General features: G+C 49.3%; 1 protein-coding gene across 6 annotated transcripts in view; it reads left to right on the forward strand.

Annotated features, from left to right (window-relative positions):
- ARPP21 (cAMP regulated phosphoprotein 21) overlaps positions 1-26,647 on the forward strand; it is a 168,550-nt gene that overhangs the window by 78,101 nt on the left and 63,802 nt on the right. For 4 of the 6 annotated variants that reach the window (XM_078152002.1, XM_078152003.1, XM_078152005.1 and 1 more), the window contains 3 exons: positions 14,979-15,087; positions 16,993-17,094; positions 22,018-22,055. In XM_078152002.1, coding sequence (XP_078008128.1) covers positions 14,979-15,087; positions 16,993-17,094; positions 22,018-22,055 — 249 coding nt within the window. The remainder of the gene's footprint in view (positions 1-14,978; positions 15,088-16,992; positions 17,095-22,017; positions 22,056-26,647) is intronic. The other 2 variants (XM_020979665.2, XM_078152006.1) reach the window with 1 other exon arrangement.

The raw sequence follows: 26,647 nt of genomic DNA on the forward strand, positions 1-26,647 counted from the left end.
AGGCTATCTGCCTATGAACTTTCTTCCATCTAAAAAGAATGTAGAGAATCACGCCTGCTTTGTTAACTATTTCCTTGCAAATAAATTGCGTATTTAGTAACCTTAACTTTTTTAAATGCCAGGGGATTAAGTGGGTTTTTTTTTGTTTTTATTTTCAGTCAATTGGGGTTAAGTGACTTGCCTAGGGTCATACAGCTAGTGTCAAGTGTTTGGTCTGAGGCCGGATTTGAACTCAGGTCCTCCTGACTTCAGGGCTGGTGCTCTATCCACTGCACCAAAGTGGTTTCTTTTAAGGAAAGGCTCATAACATATGTGCGTATATGCATGTATGTATGTATGTATGTATGTATGTATGTATGTATGTATATACTTGTACATATATAGACCCTACACGTATAACTACTATTGGGAAAGGCAATTTCCCCAATGTACTAAATAAATCTGTATTACTTTCATACTTTATAGCATATACTTATATTACACATAAATATATAAAATAAATAATATTTCATGAACTAGAGTAAGGGCTCTGAGTTTAGTTGATTAAGTGAAAGAGATGTTGATTTTGGGGGGGTAATTGCTGAACAAATATTAGATTACCCAAGAACTAGACACGATCAAATTAAATACATGAATAAGTTAAGTGTGACCTACAAATGAGTGTGGTAACCCTTTGGAGCCTACCCTGCTTCATGGAGACAGTTGTTCTTCCTAGCCTGGCTGCATTCCAGTGGCAAGGTATGTGGCTAGCTTGAATGTCAGGGGACTCTGGACCCAGTCCATCTCATCCTCTACATCACTGCATGAACATAGATATGTGGATGCTCCAGCCATCCAACATTGTCCTTCTAGCCCACCTCTAAAGCCATCTCCTTTAAATAGTCTACTACTGGGGCTTGGTTTCCTCACCAACTAAATTAAGGCATTGGATGAGACCCTCCCTGACCTTGAAGGCCTTACAGATTTTGTATTCTTTGATCTATTATCTCCCACTCAAAGGTTATACTGTATCAATGTTTTAGAACTTCTGGTAACTCAAAGCTATTAGATGGGATGGAAGATGAAGACAGTGGTCTGATTCTGGGCTAGAGTGAATTATATTATAGGCAGATGAAAGAGTGTCTATTTGTCCTGTATTAATGACCTGTGTGAAGGAAGTGACGTGTGAGTCATCCATGGAGAGAAGGTCGAGTGAGTGCAAGAGATTGGATGGTCATAGAAGGAGAATGGGGGAGCACAAGCAGCAAGCTAAGGCTGATTCTGTACACACACATACATGTATAGTCAGTGTAAGTACGTAGCAATAGAATAGATGGAAAGATAGATATATATGAATATTTTTGCATCAAATTTCTCGATTCAATTCAGCAAATATGTATTAATCACCTACTGTCTGTAAGGCACTACCCAGATCACCCAGAGGTGCACATAGGACCATCTAGAAAGCATCTCTAGCTTCCCCTTCAGAGATGTTGGAAGTGAGTCCATCAACCACTTTCCTGATTGGTGTGCAGAAAGCAATCCATCTCTGTGTGCTTACCCTCTAACCTTGTGTGATCCTTGTTTCTGTGGACATTCAGAAAAGAAACCAGACATCTGGAAAGAGAAGGGAAGAAGGTGATAACACCTTCATGAAAGCACCACATGTAGTTTCCTCCTAACATTCTTTACACAACCTTCCTTCCCCTGATTCCCTTTTCCCACTTTTCTTCCCTTCTTCCCTCCCTCCCTTCTCCCTTTTTTCTCTCCATACTTCTCTTACTCTCTCCTTTCCCTTCCCTTAGCTTCTTTTTTTCTGTTCTTCCTTTCTTCTTCCCTCTCTCCTTTCCTTCTGACTACATTTATTAAGTCCCTACGGTGTATAAGGTTTTATGCTGGTCTCTGAGGGATATCCTGAGATAAATATAACTTAATCTCCACCCTAATGAAGTTTATACTCAAGTAGGGTTACTAGATCTTAGCCATATATAAAAGGAATGCAAACTGGAGTATAATGCTGCAGCTAAGGAATACAAACCAAGCCTCCCTATATCTTCAACAAACACAAACATAACAGCAAACCCCTAAACCAACTGACCAATTTTGCCCAGACTCCGCTAAGGCCTCCAGTTGTTGTCATGTGCATCCTCTTCCTTTCTCTCCCAAACCAAGCTGCTGAGGGAGTAGCCAGAGAGACTTTTCCTGACCATGGGGTTGATGTGGCCTGGATACAAAACATGACCGATGCCATGGCTTGCTGCTCTGCCTGAACTGACTTCTTCCTAGATAAGTGATTTGAGCTAGAATGGTTCCAGGCTTTATGCAGTGGGGTTATGGGAAGACACATGGGGAGGAGAGGAGAGTGGAACACAGGCAGGGATGGGTTGTGATCTTCTGCTGGTGAGGGGCAGGTGGAATGGATGCCCACGTTGATGAGATCACAGCTTCATCCAAGGTAACAAATAAAGAAACTTCTCAGATAATTCAAAAAATCCAGAAGTTTCACTTTTTAAATATTACCTCAAGCTAATAGAAAGAGGTGGTGGTAGCTCTTTATCCTCTGTCTTTAGGGAGCTACTCAGAATCCAGCTTACGCAAGGAAATTGCTGACCTCAGTAGTTCATTTGTCCCTGCTTACTGGTCCTGAGCCCAGGAAAAATGCTGTAGGGGAAGAAAGAATGGGGACAGAGTACCTAGGACAGCTGCTTCTCCCCCATAAGCTACCAAATGGCACTTTAAAGATGACCAGACTAGGCTGGTGCATCTGACCTGGCCAGCTACAGGGAATCATTGGAGTGTCTGCTCAGAGGCCCTGGTCTCTCCTCCCTCTGAGCTTTCAGTGTTCTTGAAGGGAGTTGATAGGGACCCCCTCTATCCAGACAGAGTGACAGAGGTGTGTCAGGCCCAGTCTTCCATGGAAGAAGGAAAAAAAAAACAAAACTAAAACCAAAATAGGGTAATAACTGAAGTCAAATACTTTGGTGGCAACTTTCCTGCCCCTTGTAAAGGTTGTGTGTGTGTGTGTGTGTGTGTGTGTGTGTGTGTGTGTGTGTGTGTGTGTTTGCATCCTGAGCCCTCAATTTCTGACAGAACCCTAGGACAGGCATTCTCAGAGCTGCAGCCCTCCAGCTGCTTGCATTGGACATTTTGTGGAGAGGATTAGAAAGGAGAATCACAGACCTCAAGGAGTAGGAGACCTCATCTAACTCAACTCCATGTGACAGATGAGAAAACAGGGAGCACCAGATGGTTAACTGACTTACATGAGGATACACAGAGAAGGAGGGACAAAATGGGAGGAGGCCTCAGGTCTCTTTCTCCAGGTTAGTGCTCTACCCTTTTAACAATTCATTGCTGATCATCTTGGAGAATTCAAATCCACGCTCCTTAAGGTGATGAATTTCCTGTGCAAGGAGCAGGGGCTATACCATATATCTTGACTCTGTAAGGAAGAGTAACAAGCTCACACTCCATGAAGGCCCACAAGCACAGAGCTTGGCACACAGTGGTTGCTTAGTAAATGCTTTTTTTGTTCCTTTGGGTCCATGTCAATCATCTCTCAAGGGTCAGGGCCTCTCCATGTTGACTTTTCTACTGACAGTGGGATTCCTGTCCCACTAATGGGCACTCAGAGATTATTCAAGTAGAAAGTGGCCAAGGGAAACTCAGCAAATTGAGGTCAATGCCTGAGGGTCACCATTGCATCTTGTCATTTCATTGCAAATCAGGCTGAGCTTTCTCCTAGCTTGCATGCCAGGGTGACTCATGATCGCAGCTTAGAGATAGGTCGTGTCCTGGGCACGGTAAAACGAAACAAGATGAGCACCAGCAAAAATTGGGTCTGGGGGTGGGATGGACTTAAGGACACAATCTTCAGTGGCTAGAAATTGGAGAGAAGTGTTATTAATCTCAATAGGAGATCATTTCTATGTGTAATCAACAGGATGAAGGATGTTGGGAATCACCCTTACAAAGACAAGATTAAGGGGATGACTGCTCTGGCCTCAGTAAGGACAAGGATTCCACCAATAGGCTGTGAACCTTTCACCATTCTAGGGCTTCTGCCTGTGGGCTCTGTGCAAGTGCTCACTGGGCAAGGGCAGCGCTGATGGGAGATTATGAAGTGCTGGCCAAGACAAGTCCCCCAGTCTGACCTTCCCAAGTTCTTTCCAGCACAGTGTTTCTTCCTGGCAAGTGGCATTGGAGGGGGACAGAAGAAAATCTTGGTGGCCCTATTCTCCCCTTCTCACGGACTTTTTTTTTCCACTTGTCTTTTTCTGGGACACCTATAATCCTTATGTCTTTTGAGATCAATATGTGCTGCTTGCAAAGTAATCATAATTACTTATTACTTAACATTATTACCTTTTGCTTCTCTTCTTTCAGATTGTCCTGACTTCTATATGTTTGCATTCCCAATTCTTTGTTCTCTTATTTGCTTCTTTGGTGAGGCTTGCCACCATGGAGTCATTTTCTTTTTTTTTTTAATTCTGCCAATTATTTCAACTGTGAGGCCTGCAAATTCTGCTTTCACAATTACTATTTCTTTCTTAAACTGTTCAGATACATCTTGCTGTGATACCATGCTTTCTTGGGAATCCATAGGGTCCTCTGCCTCATCAGGCATTGATTCATTTACCTTTTTTGTGATATTTATTCATAGTTGTCTGGACTCATTTAGATGATCTGGAAACCACAGTCCCTTCTGTTATTAATGTCACTCCTACTGATTTATTGATGTATGCTCAAGGTTTTTAACTGAGTTTTCTTCCTCCTATGATATTTAGCAATTTTCATCTTTTTTTCTGGTATCCTCTATTTTTTACTTCCTTTGATGACTTTTTCCCCTACTGGGCCTTGATTGCCAGTGTATCGTATGTCTCCTGTCAGTAACAAGTGTTCCTGGTTTTCAGTACAGATGAGACCATTCTCACTCTTCTCTTTTTCATACTCATCTTTTTCACCTTTGTCTCCCAATTTTCTTCATCCCCCAAACCACCAATGATTGCTGAAGAAGTCATTACTAGAAAGCAAAGAAGACTGCCTCATAACATCAATACTGAAAAATGGCTTTATTCACTTCTCAAGACTTTATCCAGTTCTAGTAAATTATTAGTCTGGATTTTGTTTAGTAGGTAGTGGGGAGCCATTAAAGGTCATTGAGAAGGAGCTAAGAGTCTATGCTAAGAGGCAGCACTGAGGAGGAGGCAAGATTGGTTATGGGAGGTGCCAGAGGTCTCCCAAGGGGAGCTATTGAGAGACTCCTGCCATAGTCCATGCATGAGTTGCTGTGAATACCATCTTGGCAGAGGAAAGTTGCAGATGGATTGGGACCTGTTAGAAAGGAGCTGCTTCCATTTCTGGAAACAGGAGCTACCTGGAAAAGGTGATCTGAGTCTAGGGATTTCCAACTGATGTTCTCAATCATTTTATACCTCACTCCCACCCACTGGCCACTTGCATTTGTAGATTCTGAGGTCTCATTTTTTTTTTTATTATGAACTGTTCCAATACCCAGATACTTAAAAAAAAACATGTAATCCCGTGAGCTATTTAGCCCATTAAACTAAATGTATCCATGTATGGATACACTATGTGAGTATAGAATTATACAGTTCAATGCCTTCCATTGGAGCAGTGATAAAATCGTCTGTAGCTTCCATTTCCTCTTTGTTCAGTGATTACTGGAGCTCCCAATACCCACAGCAGCCTAAGCAAGCTCCATAGTCTACAGCCATGGCTGAGGTTGTCCAAAGTTTCTTTGAACATGTTTCATTTGTTAGCATTGGGCTTTCCCGTGTCCCCCACCAGCTCCATTCCTTGTGCTGTGACAGTATTTGTTCTGTAGAGCTCAATGGGGTCAGACCAAGCATGTGGGGGTGGGAGGAGAAGTGAGATCTCTGGAGCCCATTTTGTGCTCTGGTCATTGGGACTCAGTGAGTGAGGGATTCCTTTGGGAAGGTGGTTCCTTCAGATTGACTTCCTATGATGAAATCACTGAAAAGTTCCTGGACCCGCTAGAAAGTGAACATTGTGAGGATGGTGCTGTGACAGCCTTCCTTTGTATCCTCAGTCATTAGCACAGTTCCTGGAACACAGTAGGGGCTTAATAAATAAATGCTTTTGACTCACTGGTCCCAGGTCATCTTGACTGGCCCTTCAGAGTTCTTCCCCTTTGGTTTACCAGTGTATGCCCCTGAGGCATTCCACATCTTTTCTCTGCTTGTGGGGAAGTGTGGTCACCATGCACAGGTTCAGTGGCCCCCAGAGCTGCTCAGAAAGGTCCATGCCAGGGGCCAGGGGATGTGTAGCTTTCTTCTCAGTCTGTTGTGTGGGGTGGCAGGAGTGAGGGTAAAGGAATCGTGAGCCTGAGTATCCCAGGGAGTAACCACTTTCAGGAATTACAAGCTTTTTTTCATGAGATTTGTCGATGAAAATCACTCTCAATATCATGTTTTCAAAATCTATAAATGAATACAAAAGCATATGCTTGTGTTTGTGTGTAGATTTTATGTACCTTATCCCTTTAACTCTATCACACTCGTATGTTCTCTTGGTCTGTGTGTCTCTTTGCTTCTCCATCTATTCTCTCTGCCTCTGTTTCCATCTCCCTGTGTCCCTCCCCCCCTCCACCCTTCTCTTCCTCTCTCCCTTTTTTCTCCTCCTCCTCCTCTTTCTCCTCCTCTTCCTTCTTCTTCTTCTTCTTCTTCTTCTTCTTCTTCTTCTCTTCTTCTTCTTCTTCTTCTTCTTCTTCTTCTTCTTCTCCTTCTTCGTCTTCATCTGTGTGTATCTCTTTGTTTCTCTCTGTCTCTATATCTGTCTTCTGTCTCTTTGTCTCCTAGCACCTTGTTTTTGTACTTTTTTGTATGCATTGATTTAAGATATTGACAGACTTTTCACTTCTTCATGAGGGGAAAGAAGGGAGGAGGAGGAATCTTCCTAGCTCCAACCCCAGCACTTCTGGATCTTGAGAAAGAACTCTGGAGGCAGCTGTGACCCTGGGTTACAGGTCTCCTGGCTTGGAACTAGAACTAGGGAGTTTGGGCTCTTGCTGAGGCCCGAGGCTGGCTGGGTGTACTGTCAGGCACATGCCAGGCTCTGGGCTGAGCCCTGGCCTGAGAGCCAGGAAAGCTGGGCTGAGGAATGGCTCTCCCCTTAGCATCTTGGTGACCCCCTTCCCAGGTATGTCAGTTCCCACTCTAAGCTTCACCTCTTCTGAAAACTGAGGGGGCGAGCCTCCATGATGCTTTCTCCCCCTTCTTGGGGCTTTCAATGCCACAGAAGCTGTGGGAGCGATTCCCTGCCAAGCCTCATGTTATGCTCCCTCGCTCCTCCACGGAGGCTGTCATCTCCTCATGTTTTCCTTTGTCATCTTTTTCACCTACCCACTCCCAGTGACTCGGATCCTTGGGCAGGTGTGGCAAAGAGAAGCAGGGCACCCCTCCCCCGATCCCCTGGGCTGGGAGCTTGTCTGTGGAGGAGGAGGAAAGGGGGTGAAGGCAAGACTCTGGGAAGAGGGCAGTGTCCATCCTCTGTTGGGCCATTCTGGGGAAGGTGGAGATGAGGCCCAACAAGGCTGGGCTCTTCTTTGTTGCTGGGAGGGAGTGTTTAGGAGAAGATGCTTAGCTCCATGAGTTGTCTCTGATAAATGCAGGCTGGCCACTGGCCCCAGCCAATGAGAGAGCCATCCTGGTGCTGGTGTTTGTCTCTGGGTAATTCAGTAGATTAGGGCAATGATTCTACTTCCTGGGGGACCCTGAGCCATCACAGTCTTGGTGACTGCAAACCCCTGACACCGTAGCGTTCTCCTCCTGGATGGGGGGACAATGGTGACATCATCCCTGAAGGACGAGGTCCCAGCTCACCTGCCCTGGCAGACCACTGTGGCCAGCTCAGGGTTAGAACTGTGCCTCGGCACTATTCTCTGTGAATGCAGGTGCTGGAGGCAGAGGAAGGAGGGCTATGCCCACTTCCCCTTTGGTGGAGATGGCTGCTGCCAGGGCTCCAAGGGCCCAAGGCTGCTGACCTCCAGCCTTGCTTCATTCTTCTCAAGGAAGGCTGAGCTCAAGTTGATCTCCATGCTATCAAGAGTTCTGGCTCCATTGAGGATCTTCTTGCCTTCTTCCATGTCTCCTATAGCTGAGATGATGGAGGAGAAACCACTGGGTCTGTTCCTAGCTTATTGTCCCCACTTCTAGCCCACAAGCTGCTTCTAGGCAAGACTGAGGTGCTATTAGTCCTGAGGGGCATGGGGTCCGAGCCAGCTCCAGAGAAGGCCAGGGCCGCTGAAGAGGCCTGACTGAGGCCGACTAAGCACCACGCTCAGGCTTCTTCCCCCAAGGGTGGAATGGGGATTCGGCATTTGGATAGTCCTTCCCAGCTCGCTCCCCCTCTCCCCCCTATCCTGACAAGGCATTCACCTTCAATGATGCAGTGCCATATTTCTGACAGTCTTCACATCTGGGCCCTGTGGGTTCTTCCCTAGCACTGTTGGTCTGTGCAGAACCTTGGTTTCCAAAAGTGCTTCCCTGGATTCTCATTTGCCTTTGGACCATTCTGCCGAGCAGCTATAATGTCCATTTTATGGATAGGAAAGTTGAAGCCAGGTTGGCTAAGTGGTGGTGGCCTGCCTTTAAACCCCTGTCCCCTGACTCCAAAAATGGTGGCTTTTTGTACCAAGGATGGACAGGAAGAAGAAAAGCTGCCCTTTGTGAGCCTGGCCTGGCAAGGCCATCAGAGGTGAGCTCTATGACCTACCAGCTCCTCATATGTCATAGACCTCCTTCCAGAGGATACTTTGGACCTATAGCTGAGCTTTTGAGGGGCAGAGTTTGTCAGGCAAGATCTAGGCCTTGGCCTTTTCAGACCAGACTTCACCTGAATTAGTCGACACCTTTTCCTTCCCTGACTGTCCTGCTGCCCCAGGCAGCCCTTCCTCTCCCAGCTGGATGGCCCCTGCTAAGAGCCAAGTGTTGTGGATTCAGGAGAGGGAACTGGATGGCCAGTGAAGTGGTCTCAACACTGATCCTGGCCCTAAAACAACAGCCATGAGGGGGAATCAGCCCTTCAGTTCCATAGCTTCTGAGGGAAAGAGAGGTCCCACAGAGGGTGTCTGAGATGTGGCAAAGGAGTCTCCTATGGAACCTCATTGAGCCCCCCTGAGCAGAGTGGAGAGCAGCTCTGGCTACCAAGATCTTAGACACCCCCCCCGTCTGGTGGGAGCATCCAGACAGGACCCCCACAAGGAAGGTAGGAAAAAGCATCCACTTATTTGGTGGCCAGTGAAGTGGATCTAGGGAGCCAGATGGGAAGAAAGAACGTTTCAAAAGAGAACCATATCTCTTTGTCTGACAACAAGCCCAGCCTGTCATTGCTGCTCCTAAATGTGAGCTCCTCTTTCCCAGACCCCAATCCAGATGATCACCTCCTCTGATGCAGGGTCATTGGGTCTATGACTCAAGAGGCCATGTGTAATGTTGGCCATCTCCTCCTCCAATAGCCCTGAAAGGAGGTGATAAGCAAGGCCCCAGAGAGTGACTTGATGTTACCTTGGCTTCTCAGCTGAGTGGTTAAGACATTTTGACTGAGAAGAGCCAGATCAGTGTCTTCTGAAGAAGCAGGCACCCCTCACCCCAAAAGCCGCCACACTCTGCATTCGCACTCAATCCTAGTGGGGTGGGCCAGCTGCCAGGAAGAAGGAAGGAGACCATGTGTTCAAAATGGATGCCAAGGCCTCTGCCTTAAGCTCCCTGGGCTACACATGGAGCGATTGATGCTTAGCCATTTTCCCATGGAAGAGCCAAGGCATACTGTTTAAACTCATCATCCTAAGAACCAGCAGCGCTATGCAACTGGGTTCGGCATCTTTTTGATCCTCCATGTGGACCCTGACAAGCACAGAGCTGTGCCCTGCCTGGTGACAACCCAGAGCATAAAGATGCCTGTACACTGAGCAGGTCATGCAGGGGCCAAAGAGTTTTCTGAACCAGAAGGAATCTCAAAGGTGGAAAATACCTCAAAGGTATCCAGTGCAGCCAAGCCTGAACACCCAGCTGCTGAAGGCATGCAGAGGTCTTGTGAGCTTCTGTAGAATACTTCCACACTCCATAATAATCACAGATGGAGAAGGAGAAGGAACTGAGGAGGCCACGCATCCAGCCTCCTCCTTTTATGTATGAAGAACCGAGGCACAGGGTATAAATGGTCGACCTGGGTCATACAGCTCAGCAGTGTCTGAGATGAGATTCAAACCCAAGCCTTTCTGACTCCCAGCCCCATGCCTTAGCCAGCAGGCCACACTGCCTCTTACTTTGATATCCCTTGATGTTCAGCCATTCCTGTCACACAGCTAACCAGTGAGGAGCATGTCTGTCGTTGTAGAGTGAGGCATGCCATGACTTAAAAACTTGAGTGAACTGACCTGAGGCATTGGAGTGTTTCTTCTCCATTTTTTTCCTCTTTTTTCCTCTTTATCTTTCCATACTGTTTGTCTGCATGATCTTCATCGTATTCCAGGGAAGAGGGGTCTCATGATGGGGCTGATCATAGAAGGGCTTTTGATGAGGAGAGGGGCACATGAGAGAGGGTGAGCCAAGCCCTTCAGAGGGAGGGTTATACCCTCTGGGATGCCTGGGCCTGCCCTCTGAATGGCTGCAAGAAAGACCCAATGAAAGAAGCAGGGGGTCAGATTAGAGGGAAGGGGGAGGGGAGAGAAATTCTGCTTCCATCTTGAGGAAGAGAGTATTGTTAGCTGGAACACATTGCATATAGCAAGGACCCCGAGAAGAATAAGGGAGAAAAATTCTCTCTGTATCTGAGGAGAGAGTCCATCCATTTCAAGGCCATGTGGTAGAATTTAGAGTGAATTCTGGAGATAATGGAGAAGAGAGAAGACAAGGCAGCAGAAGCATGTGGGGAATGAGAGAGTGGGCGAAGGAGGAAATGGCCCCCGAAACAGAGGCAGGGAAATCATCTGCATGTTTGGTTCATGAGAGAATGGACATAAAGCACTCTGTAAATGTTGGGGCACCATGTAAATGTCATCTGGGATTCACTGAAGGACAGGGGAGAAGACACTGGATGATAATGAAAAAGCATGGTGGAGAAGCTGAGGGCAGCTGTCCAGAACTGGGGAGGACATACATCCTGGGGCCAATGACTAAGGAAGGTCTGAGACTGAACAGAAGCCAGTCATAGGGGAGGAACAGAGGTAGCTGGTAGTCCTGGCCAGGTTCAATGCTTGATCTTGGAAGAAATGAGATGATCAGTGGATTACCTGTTGACTTTACCCAAAAGTCTTGGGTGGAATTGACAGGTGAAAATCACACATACATGTGTGTATGTGTATATAGAAATGTGTGCATATGTATGGAGAGAGAGAGAGAGATTAAGAGACAGACAGAGACAGAGGCAGAGAAAGAGAAAGAGAGATCACCTCTCCCACAGGTTCTGGCACCAAAGCTTCCCTGCCTCTTCCCTTTAAACTGAGGCTTTCCAAAAATGGCAAAAACCCACCCTGGAAGAAATGCAAGTCCTTGCTCGTGAAAAAAAAAAATGGCCTTTTAAGCTGCCTCAGACAAAGTCAGCTCTGGCTTCCTTTCATGTGTAGGGGGGAGAGGTACTGAGCTGGAGATGATGACATCGAAGGCCAGGTTCAGGAGTCTTGGGGAACAGCAGTTCTTAACCTGTTGTTCCTTAAACTTACAAAAACCCATCATATTATTATATAATTGGTTCAGTTTGTAATCTTACATCCTTTATTTTGTGCATTTAAAAACGTAATTCTGCATTGTCCAGAGGCTTCACCTGATTATTAAAGGTTCCCATTACACAGAGAAGGCTCAGAACTCCTGCTCCAGAGAATCTGCTGAGCTCCAAAGAACATGGACAGGATGGGAGAGACTGAAAGGGACCAGTGGTGGGGACAGCTCATCTTTTCAGTTCTCAGCTGTCCAAAAATCAAGTTCTTTGGGTGTCAGATTCAGGGGACGAATCATGAAGGGGAAACAAGGCAGTCAAGTTGGAAAGCAGAGCCTAGCAATGAGGGAAGGTGGGTCAGTGGCCACAGCCCAGGACTGAGCACTGGGGAAACAGGTGCATTTGGAAGTCAGGAGTAGGAGAAGGGAAGATGGGATCTGTCAGATGAAACAAAACAATGCAATTTGACCCGTGCAGGCACCAATGAAGGGGAGGTTGGAGATGAGAACAATAGTCCTCGTTTTATAATAAGAAGAATGGCATCGGTGTTCTGATGGCAGAGGAGCGAGTTCCTCTAGAAATCTGCAAACACCACAAGGCTTCCCTGACTGGGGCCACTGGCATTTTCTTTGGCTGTTCTGCTCTTAAAGGGACAGAGAGAAAAGGCTCTCCCCAGTGTCTATGACCACAACCATTTTGGGAGCATCTTTAGGCTTGCAGAGTAGTTTATGTATGTAGCTCATTTGCTCCTCACAATCCCTCAAGGAAGGTGCCATTGTTATCCCTTCTTGGTAGATGAGGAAACAGAAACACAGAAGGACTAAATGATTTGTCCAGAGTCATACAACTAGGAAGTGTCTGAGGCCAGATTGGAACTCAGGTCTTTCCAGCTCATAGGTTCTATTCACAGAGCCATAATGTATGTATGTGCATGGGTGTGTGTGTATGTGTGGAGATAGACACATATGGCCCCAAAGCTTTCCCCCATCCCATCTCTGCCTCTTCAAACTGAGGCTCAGTCCTCTGAAAGAAATGCTGGGGAGATGCCCTGGTGGCAGCTTCAGGCCCACAGTCTGAGCTGGCAGGAGGAGGGTCCTAAACACTGAGCTGAAGCTGAAGGCCGAGTCTAGGAGCCTTGGGGTGTAGCTGTGGCCTTGCGTCATGTGACTTTCTGATAAGCAAACTGAGGTTGAGAAGGGAGATTCAGCATTGGGCAGACCAGATCCAGTCATCTCCAGTTGGGGTTCTGTGAGGGATGGGCTGCATCTGGAAGGAGTGAGGTCTCCATCACCCTGAGGATAGCAGTGAAGGGCTCCTCTGTGGACATGGGTGTGACTAGAGGAGGCTAGACTAGGCACCCAATTTCCCACACTGAGGCTCTGTGACTCACCATGGCAGTGGTGTGGAAGGGAAGAGTCAGGCAGGAGGAAGACATCAGTGTCCCACAGGGCTGTGGAGAAAATACCCTAATGGAGAAGTCACCAGGTTAGGAAAGGCCAGGTCCTCAAAGGGCTGCTCTTCCCTCAGTTTTAACCTGCACTGTCTGTGTGTGGGAAGGGGGGGGGGGGTTCCTTCCCTTCATTTCCTTCACTTCCATTTATTTCACTGGGACCAGCTGAGCCCAGGGGGATGCAGAGACAAAGAGAAGCAAGCCTGCCCTCAAAGAGCTGGCATTCTGATGGCCCTGCAAAGGGCCGAGACACACCATGGAGACAGTCATGGTCTATAGGAGGGAGAGATCAGAGAAAGCCTCCAGCGGTGGCAAGTGGGCCTCCAACAGTGCTTTGGAAGAAGCTGGGGAGCCTGGGAATGCATATGGCTTTTTCCCTGCTCTTCTGTTCAGTCATTTCAGTCCAGTCTGATTCATTGTTGAGCCCATTTGGGGATTTTGTTGGCAGAGACTTCCTTCTCCAGCTCATTTTACAGATGAGGAAACTGAGGCAAACTAGGTGAAGTGACTTGCCCAGGGTCACACAACTAGGAAGTACCTGAGGCTGGATTTGAACTCAGGTCTTCCTGACTCCAGGCCTGAACTCTATCCAGTGGTTTATTATCTTTATGACTCGTTATGCATATGGAAAATGGGGATGTTTATTCTTTCCTGCTCAGAGGATTCTTCTGAGGCTCAGCTAAGAGAATGCCTGAGAAACCTGTAGCACACAGTGGTGGTGTATTTGGGTAGTCATGTATATTCAGCCAGATCATAATTACTGGGTGGCGCTGCCTTCCTTTCTGTTCTGGTGTATGCAAAGGTTATTTCTATGTGTATTCAGGAGGAGCAGGAAGAGGGAGGCTGAATGATGCATGAAGGATGCTCTGGGACGAATATACCTGAGGCTGAGACTGTCCCGGGTATTTCCCATTCACAAGAAATGGCAAAACCAGGTCTTTGCTCCTGGAAGCCAAGAACTAAAGGCTGAGGGGGTCCCAAACTAAGGGAGAAGGATGGCTGGCCAGGCTTGCTGGCAGGGGGCTGCCTCTGAGGTCAGGGGAGAGCCCCTTCCATGGGTTAGGCTTGTCACTGACCCAGGTCAGCCAGCACCACTTCCTGAGTCCAGGCATCTAGCAGCAGACCATCTTAGTGCTCCAAACGAGAATGATTGGAGGGACTTAAAATCAATTGACTAATCGATCCTGGGCAGCCACTTGGTGATTTTTCCTCCCAGGCTAATCAGCCATTAAGTTGTTTATATAAAATTCCTTTAATCCCCCAATTAACTGCCTGCCAAGACTGGTTTGGTGCATCTAAGGGCAGCAGCGGCCTTTGGCAAAGCGCAGGTTGCCCCCCATCCAACTAACTGCTTATCTTCATGCCCATCGATGCCCACCCCAGCCCACCCCCAGGAGTGCCCAGGGAACACTTAAACTGACTCAATTGAGTAGACAGGATACTAATGAAGTCCAGCTGAATTCCTCCTTTGGCTAACCTGAACAAGCTAATTAAAATTCATGCGAGGTGGAGGTCAGCATAATGGAAGCAATAAATGAGTGGCATTTGAGGGAGGGGAGAGCACCTCCTTGTCCTTCTGCCCTGGGGAGTAGCCCAGGCCCAGGCTGACGGTGAGCAGACGGGGTCCCTGCCAACGAGAAGGTGAACCAGCAGGAGCAGGCGGGCTGGGGCAACCCTGTGTGCCTGGGGGCTCAGCCTGCTCAGGCCAAAGTCCCTGTCCAGTGACTCTGGACGCATCATGCCTCGGGTGGGGTGTGTGCGTGTTGTGGGGAGGGTGGCTGGGGGACAGCACGAAGTGAGGCCTCTAAAAAGGGAAAAAGATCGTTATTGGTGTGTTTTACTTTGCTGGCAGACCAGAGCAAAGGTTCTGTGAACATTTAAAAGCTGACAAAGGCGAAGACGCCCAGAAGCGGTTTATCTTGAAGCGAGATAACTCTAGTATTGATAAAGACGACAATCAGGTTGGTTCTCCAGTGGGAGGGAGAGTGGCTAACGCGTGCTGTGCGGGCAGGTGGGCTGACATGCTCCTGCGGTGTTTTTTGTGGCTGCCTCTGCCCCCACCCGGACCCCTGCTGCTGGGCCTGGTCCTCCCTGCCCTTCCCTCTGACGCTGGTGATGGCGCTGGGTGGGGCTGCATGGGTGGGGCTTGGCACGGGCAGCGCTGCTGCTGCATGCGGTGGGGTGGGGGGCAGCGTGATCAGCCTAATTTCTTGGAGATGTCTGTGTAACTCTGGTAGTCATTCCACTCCCTACAGCTTTGTCCTTCCGTTGTCCTTCAGCACCAAATGAACAGGCTCATCAGTACGAACGAGGGTCACCCGGGATAGCCGGAAAGAGCCAACCTTGTCATGGTGAGGCCAGGTGGATTTTGAAAATCTTCTCCCATAAGTCTCGGCCAAAGGAGTCAGCTCCCTGTTCGAGCCACACACCCCTTCCCCCTTTCTCCGTCGGTGTCAGTTGTCGGCTTGTTTGCATGCCCTGGGGCAGACCCTGCTCTGCGTGTTGTTGCTTGTGACCGGGTAGCAGAATGCTCGCGGCAGGAGGCAGAGCGTCGGGACCTAGGCAGCCGGGCCAGGCCAGGCCAGGGAGTCAGGGGGCTTCTGCCCAGCATGTCCTGGAGACTATGGAGAGTGGGGGGGGGGTGCTGTGAAGCAGGGATGGGGGCAAGGGAGAATAAGTATAAGAACAAGTCTCTGTAGGAGAAGACATTTAAGTTCCAGGGGAGAGGACTCCTTACCTCTCAAGCCACTCAAATGGGGTTTTGAAGTTGATTTCGGCTTTCGAATTTCAGAAAGGAATACAGTGCCCACCTCCTCTAGATATCTCAACTTGTCCTCCCACTGAGAGGTTTCAGGGAGTCACCCCAAATTGCTCAGTGAACTTCTGACTCAGAATTTTAATAAGAACTGATTTTTCCTGTTTTTCCCCCTATTTCTTTATCTTCCCCCACCCCAGCCATATCATGGCTCAGTTCATGTTGGCTATGAAGCTAGCCCCCCCCCCACACACACACAAAGCAGGCGCTCTGTCTGCGTCTGCTGAATGGACAAACCGAATGAGTGAGTGAATGGATGGATGGATGGATGGATGAAATGAAAACCTGGGGTGTTACCTAGTCGTAGGAGTCAAGACTAGAGAAGAGCTCGGGGGACCCGGTTAAGGCAAAGAAGGCAGCAGCTCTTCCTCCCCCGGTCTCACTAGAGCAGATCTGAGTCCCACTGGCTAAAAGCCGATTAAGATACGGATTTAGCTGTGAGCATATGAAGTAAGGTTACCGAGCGGTAGATTCAGAGTCATCTCTACTCCTCAGGGTCCTCATTTCCTCACCCCATTTCAGCAAGCCCTAAGTTGTCTCGCTCCCAAGGGTGTTCCCTTCTTTCCTTAGCAGCGGATTAGATGGCAAAAAATCCGCCCCCTCTGAGACCTGGGTCTTCAAATGGGTACCGAGGCTGCTGTGAGCCCTTCCAGGGCAGTGCTGTCCTAGTGAGACCCTGTTCAGCTCCCTTGGGCAAGAACCTGCCCCGCCCCCGCCTGAGACCACCTGGGCTGTCACTGGGCTGGACCCCACCACCACCACCACGCACACATGCACACACACACATACACATACACATGCAGCTCACACACAAACACACACAGCTCACACCTGCGCGCGCCACACACACACACACACCAACCCATGCCCAAGTACCTGCCCTAGGCCTCCGCCTTTAGGCAGATAGAGGATAGAGGCAAGGGCCTGACTTTTCTCTCCTTGTGGCCCGCCAAGCTCATCACCATTTCTAATTCTCCACTGACAGTGACTTCGCGGCTGCCGTTTTCGGCTCTGCTTGTGTATAATCCTCCTGGTTTTTCTTTCTGTTTAGCAAAACAGAATTCATCCATTTAGAGATGACAGACGAAGTAAATCAATTGAAGAGAGAGAAGAGGAGTATCAGAGAGTGAGGGAGAGAATATTTGCACAAGATGTGAGTAGTTGTTTTAATTGCCTCTTCAGCGCTCTCTTGTTCTCAGCCTCGGACAGCGACAGCGTCCCTCCCTGAGATGGCGCCCGGAGCCCGGCCCTGGCGCCGAGGGGCTGGACGGCCCGGCTGCCATGCCAGGGAAGGAAGGAAGGAAGGAAGGAAGGAAGGAAGGAAGGAAGGAAGGAAGGAAGGAAGGAAGGAAGGAAGGAAGGAAGGAATGGGAGTGGATCCAGGGGTGTCAGGTGGAGCTGCAAGGGCTGAGCTGGGCTTTAGGGAAAGGAGAGAGAAGCGAGGGGATCATGCTGAACGTCCCTCTGGGTATAACTTCAGGGATGTCCATGAAGCCATGGGTGGAGTGGGAAGAGACAGAGACAGAGAGAGACACAGAGACAGAGACAGAGAGAGAGAGAGAGAGAGAGAGAGAGAGAGAGAGAGAGAGAGAGAGAGAGAAGACAGAGACAGAGATAGCACCCAGAACTAAAAGAAGGGTTAGCAGATCAGAAATTATTTTGGGGGGAAAGGCCTCTGATATTTTGTGGGGTGTGTATGTGTGTATGAGAGAGAGAGAAAGCATGTTTTTCCATTTTGTTTTGATTTCTTGAAGCTCAGACATCTGACAAAAACTGTCAGCAGTGATAACCCTTGCCTATGATACTCCCCCACCACACATCCCCCTCTCCCACTTCTTACAGAGTGAGGGATCCTAGGATTTGTGACTGGGAGAGGTCTTAGAAGGGATCTAGGACAACCCCTCCATTTTACAAATTAGGAAACTGAGGCCAAGGCTGCAGACTTACAGGTGGCTGTCAGTTGCCCTTCCCGATGCTTTGAATCATGGCCATGGTGTTAACAAATTTTCCAGTACTCTTTGAAAATCTGATCTTGACCGGCTCTAATCACAGGAAAAGCAAGGTGTCGGGCAACCTCTCTAGGAGGTGAAGAGCCACTGACAAGCTGCATCTGATGGTGGAGATACGTGCCCATGTGCACTCAGACTGGCCCATCCCAGGAGTTCCTGGAGCCCCCTGCACTTTCCTTCCTCCCTACTCAGTGCTGGAGCCTGTGTGCTCTGTCCCAGACATTCAGAGAGAACCAAGGACTCCGTTGCCTCTGTAGCAGCATCTGAGGGTGTTCTCAGCACTGGGGCCTTGTCTCTCCCTTTGGAAAGCATTGATTCAAAGGAGGTTGTCTGGTGCTGGGCCTTGGCCATTGCCCCCCAAGGGAGTTTGAGAAAGGCCTGGGGCCTGAGGTCCTATCAGTCTAGGACCACTTCCCTCCTCTAGCTTGGGGGCCTTTCCATCATGCCAGGCTGGAGAAGGGGCTTTGCCAGAGCTCCCTGGAAAGGCAGCCTCACCTCCTCGGTTGTCCCAAACCGTCCTTTGCCTAGGTCAGCCCTTCCCAACTTCGTGGAAACCATTTTTATTTCAAAGGGGGAATGGTGAGTCTTCTGCAGGACTTACCTGTGATCCCTGTGGGCACAAGGTTTGAAAGGGAGCTCAGCTGCCTCAGAAAGGAAGCAAGAGACTGAGGCTAGAGATTGTCCTCAGACTAAATAGACAGAGTGTCAGCAGCATGGGATCCCACCAGTGAAGGCAGCATTCTCCTGCAGGACCACACCAAGCCATAGGGAAGGGAGATGGTCCATCACTAGCCTGACATCTGAACTGGCGTGGGAGCCCAAGTGTGTCCTGCCCAACCACTCGAGAAGGCAGAGACCAAGCCCTCAAAGTAAACTCCAGGCAAGGCTTCTGGGAGGGCAGGCATCCTTTTCTTTGCCTCTCCCCCACCCAGAGGGCCTCATGAAGGGCAAGTAGCCCATCACAGTCTTCCACTTTCAAGAAGCAAAGCTCATTATGCAGATGATGAGATATTAATAGCATGACTTTTCATTTCTTTGCCTTCCTTCAGAGTACATGACATTTAGGAGCAGGAAAGAGAAAGCAGCACAAGTCATCAGTGCCTCTTGTCGGGGGTGACAGCCCCCTAGACTCAGAGAGTTGGAGGTAGGAAGGAAGCTAGGAAGTCAGACAGCTCAACCCCTTCATTTGACACATGGAGAAACTGAGGCCCAGCAAGGCAGCTGTTCCAGTGAAAAGAACATTGGCTCTGGAATTGGAGGACATGGATTCCAATCCTGCCTCAGTCATTTACTGCACTACCTTTGTGACCCCTTAAGGCCTCAGTTTCTTCATCTGCCAAGTGGAAGAGTCAAACCCAATGATTTATTGACTTTCTTCTACCTCTGGCCACATGATCTGTGCCACTCTGATCGAGCTTCTATTCCATGAATGGTTCCATGGCTTGCCCAAGGCCACCCTGGCAACTCCTGCAGTAAAAAGTTGGCCTCAGGCGCTGTGATGCTGAGCCCCCTCTCTGGTCTCTCCTTGTTTCTTCCCACCACTGTGGCCCTCTCAGCAGGAGAGCCATCTCCTCCTCTTCTAAGATCCTCTTTGGTCACAATGCCCAACATGTCCTGGTGCTCTCCTGCCCTTCTCTGGACTGACCATAGCAATGATGTGTGATTGGAGCATTCCTACACAGAAAGAACAGCTGGAAAATAAAAGAAAGATGGGACAGGGCATTGTCTTACTTTTCAGAATTCAGAAAGGCTGAGACTGTGCATAAGATACAAGCTATATGGAGGCAGCTAGGGGTGCCATGGTGCCCAGGGCTCTGGGCCTGGAGTCAGGAAGACCAGAGTTCGAATCCAGCCTCAGACACTTACTAGCTGAGTGATGCAGGGTGTAGGGAGAGGGCAGCTCCTTTAAAAGAGCATTCATGGAGGTGATGGTATGACTACTAGAGATGGGAGGGGTGGATCAGGGGCCAAGACTAGAACCAATTTGGCAGGGGCTTCACATCTGGGGAGGGCAGAAGGTGGAGATTAAGTAGAGAATGCTATCTTTGCTTCTGCTGTTGAGGTCTGTGAGTCATTCAAACTGCAAGGGAGGATGGGCAGTCCAGTCCAGAAGCTCCCAGACTCCCCCTCTGCTTTGGCAAGATTGGAGGAACAAAGGTCCCCCCTGCTTGCCCCTCCTCCTCTTTCTTCTTTCTCTTCTCCAGGGGGGTGGAGAGGCCCTGATTCTCTTGTTGGGGGGGGGTGTTAGGGTCCCATTACTGTTTTCACTTGGGCACTGAGGACTCATCTCCCAGGGGATGCTAACCGTTCAAAAACTGTCACTGCTCTCCCTCTGGCTCCTGTCAGGGTGCTGGAGGTGGCCTGGGCAATTTACATCAGTCAACAAGCATCTATGAAGTTCTTACCGTGTGTGAGACATAGTGCTGAACCCTGGATATACACAGAAAGGCAAAACAGTGGCCCCTGCCTGCCTTGAGGCAGCTCACAGTCTAATGGCACAGTCTACATGGCACAAAAATGACTAGGTACATTCACCACACAGACAGGATCATTTGAAGGTGGCCAGCAGTGAGGAGTTATAGGAGGAATGAGAAAGGCTTGGCTTGGTGGACAAGGGAGTGGGGAGCAGTGAGTTGCCACATTTTGGCCACAGATTTTCCTGAACAAAACCCCATCTAGACCCTTCCCACTTGTCATGGCGTCGACTCATGAGATTCGAGGGGGAACAGGCGGAGCTTTTGTTTCTGTTGTGAGGTGTTGGCCTGAACACGGTCTCAAAGGGAGGAAAGCCAGCAATAGACCACATGGTCTGTTTCTCTTCTAGTCAAGTAGAACCCATAAAGCTGATACAAAAACATCATTTGCTAAAAAAATGTTTTGGCAAATTCAAAGGCATTTCTCAATTCATCTGTGTATTGTTCTGAAGTAAGAGAAAGGACCCCAAAGGATGCCCGATGTACTGTGACCCAGAGCAGCTGGCATCATCCCTGTGGTCTGGACAGCTTGGGCAAAACTAAAAGAGAAACATGGCTGGGCATCTGGTGCCAGGGGTGACACTAGGAAGGCTTCCTAGGCAGACGGCCATGCCCTGAGCTCGTCCTCCCCAGTCATCAGAGGGAGCCGAGAGGAAGGTTTGGGTTGTTCCATCTGGAGCTTCCAAACATGACTCCCCCATGTCCTGGTCATGCCTGATGATGTTTTGGGTCTTTCCCTGATCAAGGTCTCTGGGGGACAGGTGTGCTGGGCCCTGTCTGCTCACTGCTCTCCCCTCCTCACTTCCTTTCCCCTCAACATCCCACAAGCCTTTCCCTTTGGCCCTCTTTAGTGTTGGCCAAACTGCCCCTGTGGGCCATCCCAGTCCCAAAGAGGAGGCATGGGCAGGGAGAATGCACCATGAAGAAAGGAGAGGCTAAGCCCAGTGCCTCTCCATTCAGATGTGGGGGAGAGGGAGTGGAGGGAGGGCACAGCACAGAGATGGAGGCTGGCCTTCTCTCCCAGACTCCTTAACTTCCTTCACCCATTACCTTGCCATCAGAAAGACACAGCTACTCAGAACAGAGTCTTGGCTTCTTGAGAAAATGGCTCCAGGTGCCCACTGGTTGCCTTTCATTGGTATTGATAGGCTCCAGAAGTGCTGGACTTGATTCCCAGGCTTGTGGCTGCATGGTGTTTGTGCCTTTGGCTGGACCAGGCTGGCATGCTCTGCCCCAATGGTGCCTGGTACCAGGGTGCCCTTAACTGCATCGGCAGGAGTCTGTGAGGGGGCTCCAACAGTCACGCTTTCTCCAGCAGAGTCCTTCAGCCCATCCCTCCTCCCTGGGCCATGACTGACTACAAGACTGACCAGGTTCAACCTATTTCCAGTCTGTCCCCAGAAGAAGCCTGAGAATATACCCTTGTTCTAACCCTAGTCAGACGGGTTTTTTCACTTTCTGTCATTAAAAGTAGCTCATGTTTTTCTAAATCTTCTCAACACAATGGGGGAAAGACAGTATTAAAATCAGGCAAGAAACTGTGACCATTCAGGCCCTCCAGAATGTCTGATGCCCTGCCTTTTTATCTTTCAGTCAGTTTGCTCCCAGGAAAGCCTTTTTGTGGAAACCAGGTAAAATAGAATTTCCTTTTCTGTGTCTTAAAGAAAAGTGCCATCCCGTGTGTCATGTGTATACATGTATGTGCTTGGATACATGCATGAAGACCCATATATGTATGTAAACACATACATGTGGGGGGGGTGGGTGTGTGTGTAGCTCTCTGGATTTTCCCATTGACTATGTCAATAAATGGCTGATTTCTAAGGAAAAGCTCTCCTAGCCACTTCCAAGTGACCCAAATCTCATTGTCTCCCCTTCCTAGGGGATCAAACACTCTGCTGTCTTTGAGATTGAGGCTTAGTGATAAGACTCAAGAATCTGGCAATCCCATTGATTTGGCCAAGTGTCCCTCAAAGTAAGCACCTATATGGCCTTCCCCAGACCCATTATTGCTGTGATCCTGGATTCTCATGACTGTGTACAGACAGCTACAAGGTTTGAAGCTAGTGCTGCTATCAGCAGGAGAGAAGGAATGGCCCCATACTGGGAGACCTCTGTCCTAACCCGCAAACAACTCAGGTGGGCCACTGATTGGGAGGTGGAAGGAGAAAAGGCTTAGGCAGAGTGGCAAGGGTAAGGAAAGAGAAGAGAAGTTTTGGATTCAAGGAAAGCCCCTGAAATGCCTGGACATCAATTAACTGAAACACTTTGCTTTTGGGAGGGGGCAAGTCCCAGTGACCCAGCTCACATCAGGGATTCTCTCTCTAAGCAAGTGTCCAGGGAGCAGTCTGGAGTCCCTCCCAATTCAGGTTCACTGTCTCCACCTTCTATCTCCCTAGAGATGGATGTGACTCTGGAGGCATTTAGCCCTGGCTCTGCCACTACCCAGCCTTGGGACTAGAGACAGGTCCTGGCCTCAGTCCTCCCCTCTGTACAAGGGCGGGAGGATCAGGTGGGCTCTGAGGTTCTTTGCAGCTCTGACATTTGTAATCTTGGGGATGACCTCAAACAAGTCACCCCACTGTCCTGGGGTTCACTGTCCTCACCTGTGGAAGGAGGGGACTGGGCCAGCTGGCCTCTGAGGTACCTTCTGGTTCTGACTTTCTGTCATCTTTTCTCTTATGCAATGAGGATTGATGTTTGCAATGCTGGCCCTGAGGATTCCCAAAGAAAGTCAACTTTCCTCATCTGTAAAATGTGCAAGGTTGGACTAGATGTCCTCAAAGTCCCTTCTGGCTCTGCAGGCTGTATCCTGTTTTTATTATGCTCTTCTTCTCATCCTTGGCAGTATATCCTGAGGCATCTCAGACAGGTATCTGACAAGGGGCTGTTGATTCAGTTACTCAGAGCCCCCACCTCCCTAAGCATTCTGGTTAGTGAGGTGTTCTTGCCCTTCCTACGGGGCACTCCCCAAAAGAAGAGGCTCTGTGCCCTCCTTTCACCCAGGGGGAGCTTAGCTGCATGGCCACCTCTCAGTGATCCGTGCTGTGTGGTGTACGTGCCAGGCATTGCTCACAGACAGATGCCAGCTTTCCCCCTCCCCTGCCGTGAAGACTGTCCTTCAGATACCTGTCCCACATCACAAGGCTTCTGCCTAGCCAAGGCAAGTCAATTTCCAATGAGCCAAGAAGAATATCCCCTACTAGAAAAGCAAACCTGTCTGATCTGTAAGACATTCAGTGGGTGAATCAGTGCCCATCACCAAGAGGATAGTGGGCAGTATGTCTGCTCCCATGTATCTAGACATACATGTGTGTATGTACATTCCATTGTCTACACTTTGGAGCAATGATAGAAAAAGTTGGCACTGATATAAAGCTCCAGGATTTGCAAAGTGCTTTCTAAATATTATGGCATTAGGTCCTCACAGCAACCCTGAGGGACAGGGATGGCTGTTACTCTCATTTTCCAGTGGCTCAAAGCAATTAACTGACTTTGCTGGGATTACTAACTAGGAAGCACCTGAGGGGCATTAACTCGTCTCCCTTCCCAGGCTTCTTCCTATGCCCTCACTCACACACAGACACATGGCTCCTTTGAAGGGCCGAGGGTTAAGAGGAGCCTGTACTGGGCCTGGGTCCTCTCATGATAACACCTAATGCAAGAGGGCCTGGATGTGACCAGGAGGGAGGAGAACCTCTGTGTGGCTTGGGGCGGGGGCATATTCTATTGTGATGAGAGAAAGGTTCTTGGATTCCTAGGCATCCAGATGCACAAAGTACATGCAAACATGCATGCATCCACACCTATATGCACCTGCGCATACATGCATGCAGCCACACACACAACGTATCCATACACACATCCATGCATCCATGCATCCACACATATACTGATACCAATGCTGATGTAGCTAAGTGCTTCAGCATGTCTGTTTTGGAAAGCGCCTCAGAGGCCACCTGACCCCCACCCAACCTGAACCAAGACTCCAGTGTGCTTGACAAGGATGTACACGTGTGTATATTTCTATATACACATTGCCTACATTGATACATGCATGTGTGTATGTGTGTAAAGTCTCCTGCCCTTCCCCCTTCCCTCCTTGGTGCTGCCAGGCCCTCCTCCCTAGAAAGAAGGAGGACTGTCTCCCAACAGTCACCAGAGCAAATATCGGCAACGGAGAGAGCCTGCTCTGCAGGGAGCAGGCCGAGAGCGGCCAGAGGGGAGAACCTGGCCACACCTGATACCTAGAACCTTGAGAATGCTCAGGCTTTGTTCCACCCAAATCACTCTTCTCTTCCAGTAGGCTCTTGGAGGACTGTAGCCTACACAAGGAAATCCATAAGAAAAGGCAGCAGTTTAGGTTGGTATGGTTTCCTTTTACAATTTGCTTTCAAATCCTGTGTCCCTGCATCCCTGGGCTCAAATACAAGTACAGTGGGAAGGAGAATGGGGGAGGAGGGCTCAGGGCTCTTTTAGAGCTGACTGTGTGCTCTGGGTGTCTGGGTTTTAACAGCAAGGTAAAGTGAGCCTGCAAAGCAAACTAGTTTCATTTTAAGGACATCTGCTCTGATTGTCTGCCTTCAGGAAACAAACCTTTAGTCAGCTTTGGGACCTCCTGGTGCACAGTGGGAAGGCAGATCTTTGTTGAGCCCTACTGGTGACCTCACATTTTCTGGTACAGGAAAATAGGAAAGTGTGATCATTCTCTTTTCTTCTTCTCCCAAACCACTTTACACAGTGGTCTTGGCCATAGCACTTTCTCCCCAAGTAGGCAATTAGTGCAATGGCGTCAGAGCTTGGCCGTCTCCAAGTCTAGCCGTCATGGACACTGTTACCCTGCAAGCTTTCTGTAAGGCAGTGAGGGCCAGAGTCAGACACTCCAGACTGCCTTACTGGCCACTCAGAGGGCCCGAAGGCCTGGGTCACATAGGCCCCCTGAACTATAGCTCATGTCCCTCCACGCCGGTAAAGTCATCCTTGGCACAGCCATCCATGCTGGGAGCCGAGGAGACGCCCACGGTTGAACGTGATCAGGCACTGCCTTTCAGTGGACACCTGCACCAGCCTCTGCCTATTGGCAGAGACCTCAAAGATTCTGATTTACAGGAGGCTCCAACCTCCCCACAAGCTTTGGGAAAGCCTCAGCTTAATCATTGTGTCTGCCCTTGGCTGGAACAGCGGGCCACCTGCTGAGCACTTTCTGGCTATTTTAGGGAATAAGCATGTCTGTCTCATGCCTAGGAGTCTAGAGGGGACTGGCCTTCATGAGGGTGGGTGTGGGACATGCTTGAGGGGGAGCCTGAATTCCACACCTCCCCCTTCCCATGTCCTAACAGGCCTTTGTCTCATGCCCCCGGCACAGCTGGGCCCACCCAGGGGAGGCTGGGGAATTGGAAAGGATTGTTCAAATTCTCAGAGACCTTCAGAACACATGTCCTCAGTCCAAATGGCAGCTGTTGCAGAAACTGGACACCTGCAGCTGCCCTTGCTAAAAATACAGCGCAAACAAAGGGACATCTCCCCAGCAGACCTGGGAATCTGATAGCCCACCCAGCCCCTGGGGTTGATTCCCAAGCAGCTGCAAGGCCTCAGGGATGCCTGGCTTTTCTGTTTTTGAGGCTGGTCCAGGAGACAATGGATGTCAAAGCAGGACCTGCCTTCATGGTTTGCTAGACCAGCCCAGGAGAGGCCTCTTCCTGACCCTCATCTGGAGTCCCAAGGACTACCTGGAGGAGGCGTCTCCTCTGTGCTCAAGCTGCCTCTTCCCTTAGGTCCAGAGGCCAGCTCCCCTGTAGCTACAGTGTCCACACCTGCCCCATGCTTGGCTCCCTGCTCTGTCCCATGAACACAAATATCAGCTTCATGAAATGGATGGGGCCAAATATGTCCTCTACTCCAGCCTGGCATAGCCTGCACCAGTGCAGAGCACAGTGGACATAGCAGTTTCTTCAGGGGCCGCCTAGGGTTTGTGCCAGTGAAGGCACAAGGGCCAATGGTAGATGGCGTGGACGTGGCACTCTGTAGCCGAACTCTCAGAGGGGCAGGTAAAACCCAGAGAGCTAGCACTGGTCTGGAGTCAAGACAGGGAGGATTCTGGTCTTCATCTGGGAATGGTGTGGGGAAGAATCTGGAGAACTAGAAAGACTGGGAAGAACAATGCGGGGACCTGAGGAAGAGGGCCTCTAGCTCCCTCCCCTGCCTCCCCCAGGCCTGGGCCAAG

This window comes from Phascolarctos cinereus, unplaced genomic scaffold (assembly GCF_003287225.1).
Source record: "Phascolarctos cinereus isolate Bilbo 61053 unplaced genomic scaffold, phaCin_HiC Scaffold_4;HRSCAF=312, whole genome shotgun sequence".
Lineage (NCBI taxonomy): Eukaryota > Metazoa > Chordata > Mammalia > Diprotodontia > Phascolarctidae > Phascolarctos > Phascolarctos cinereus.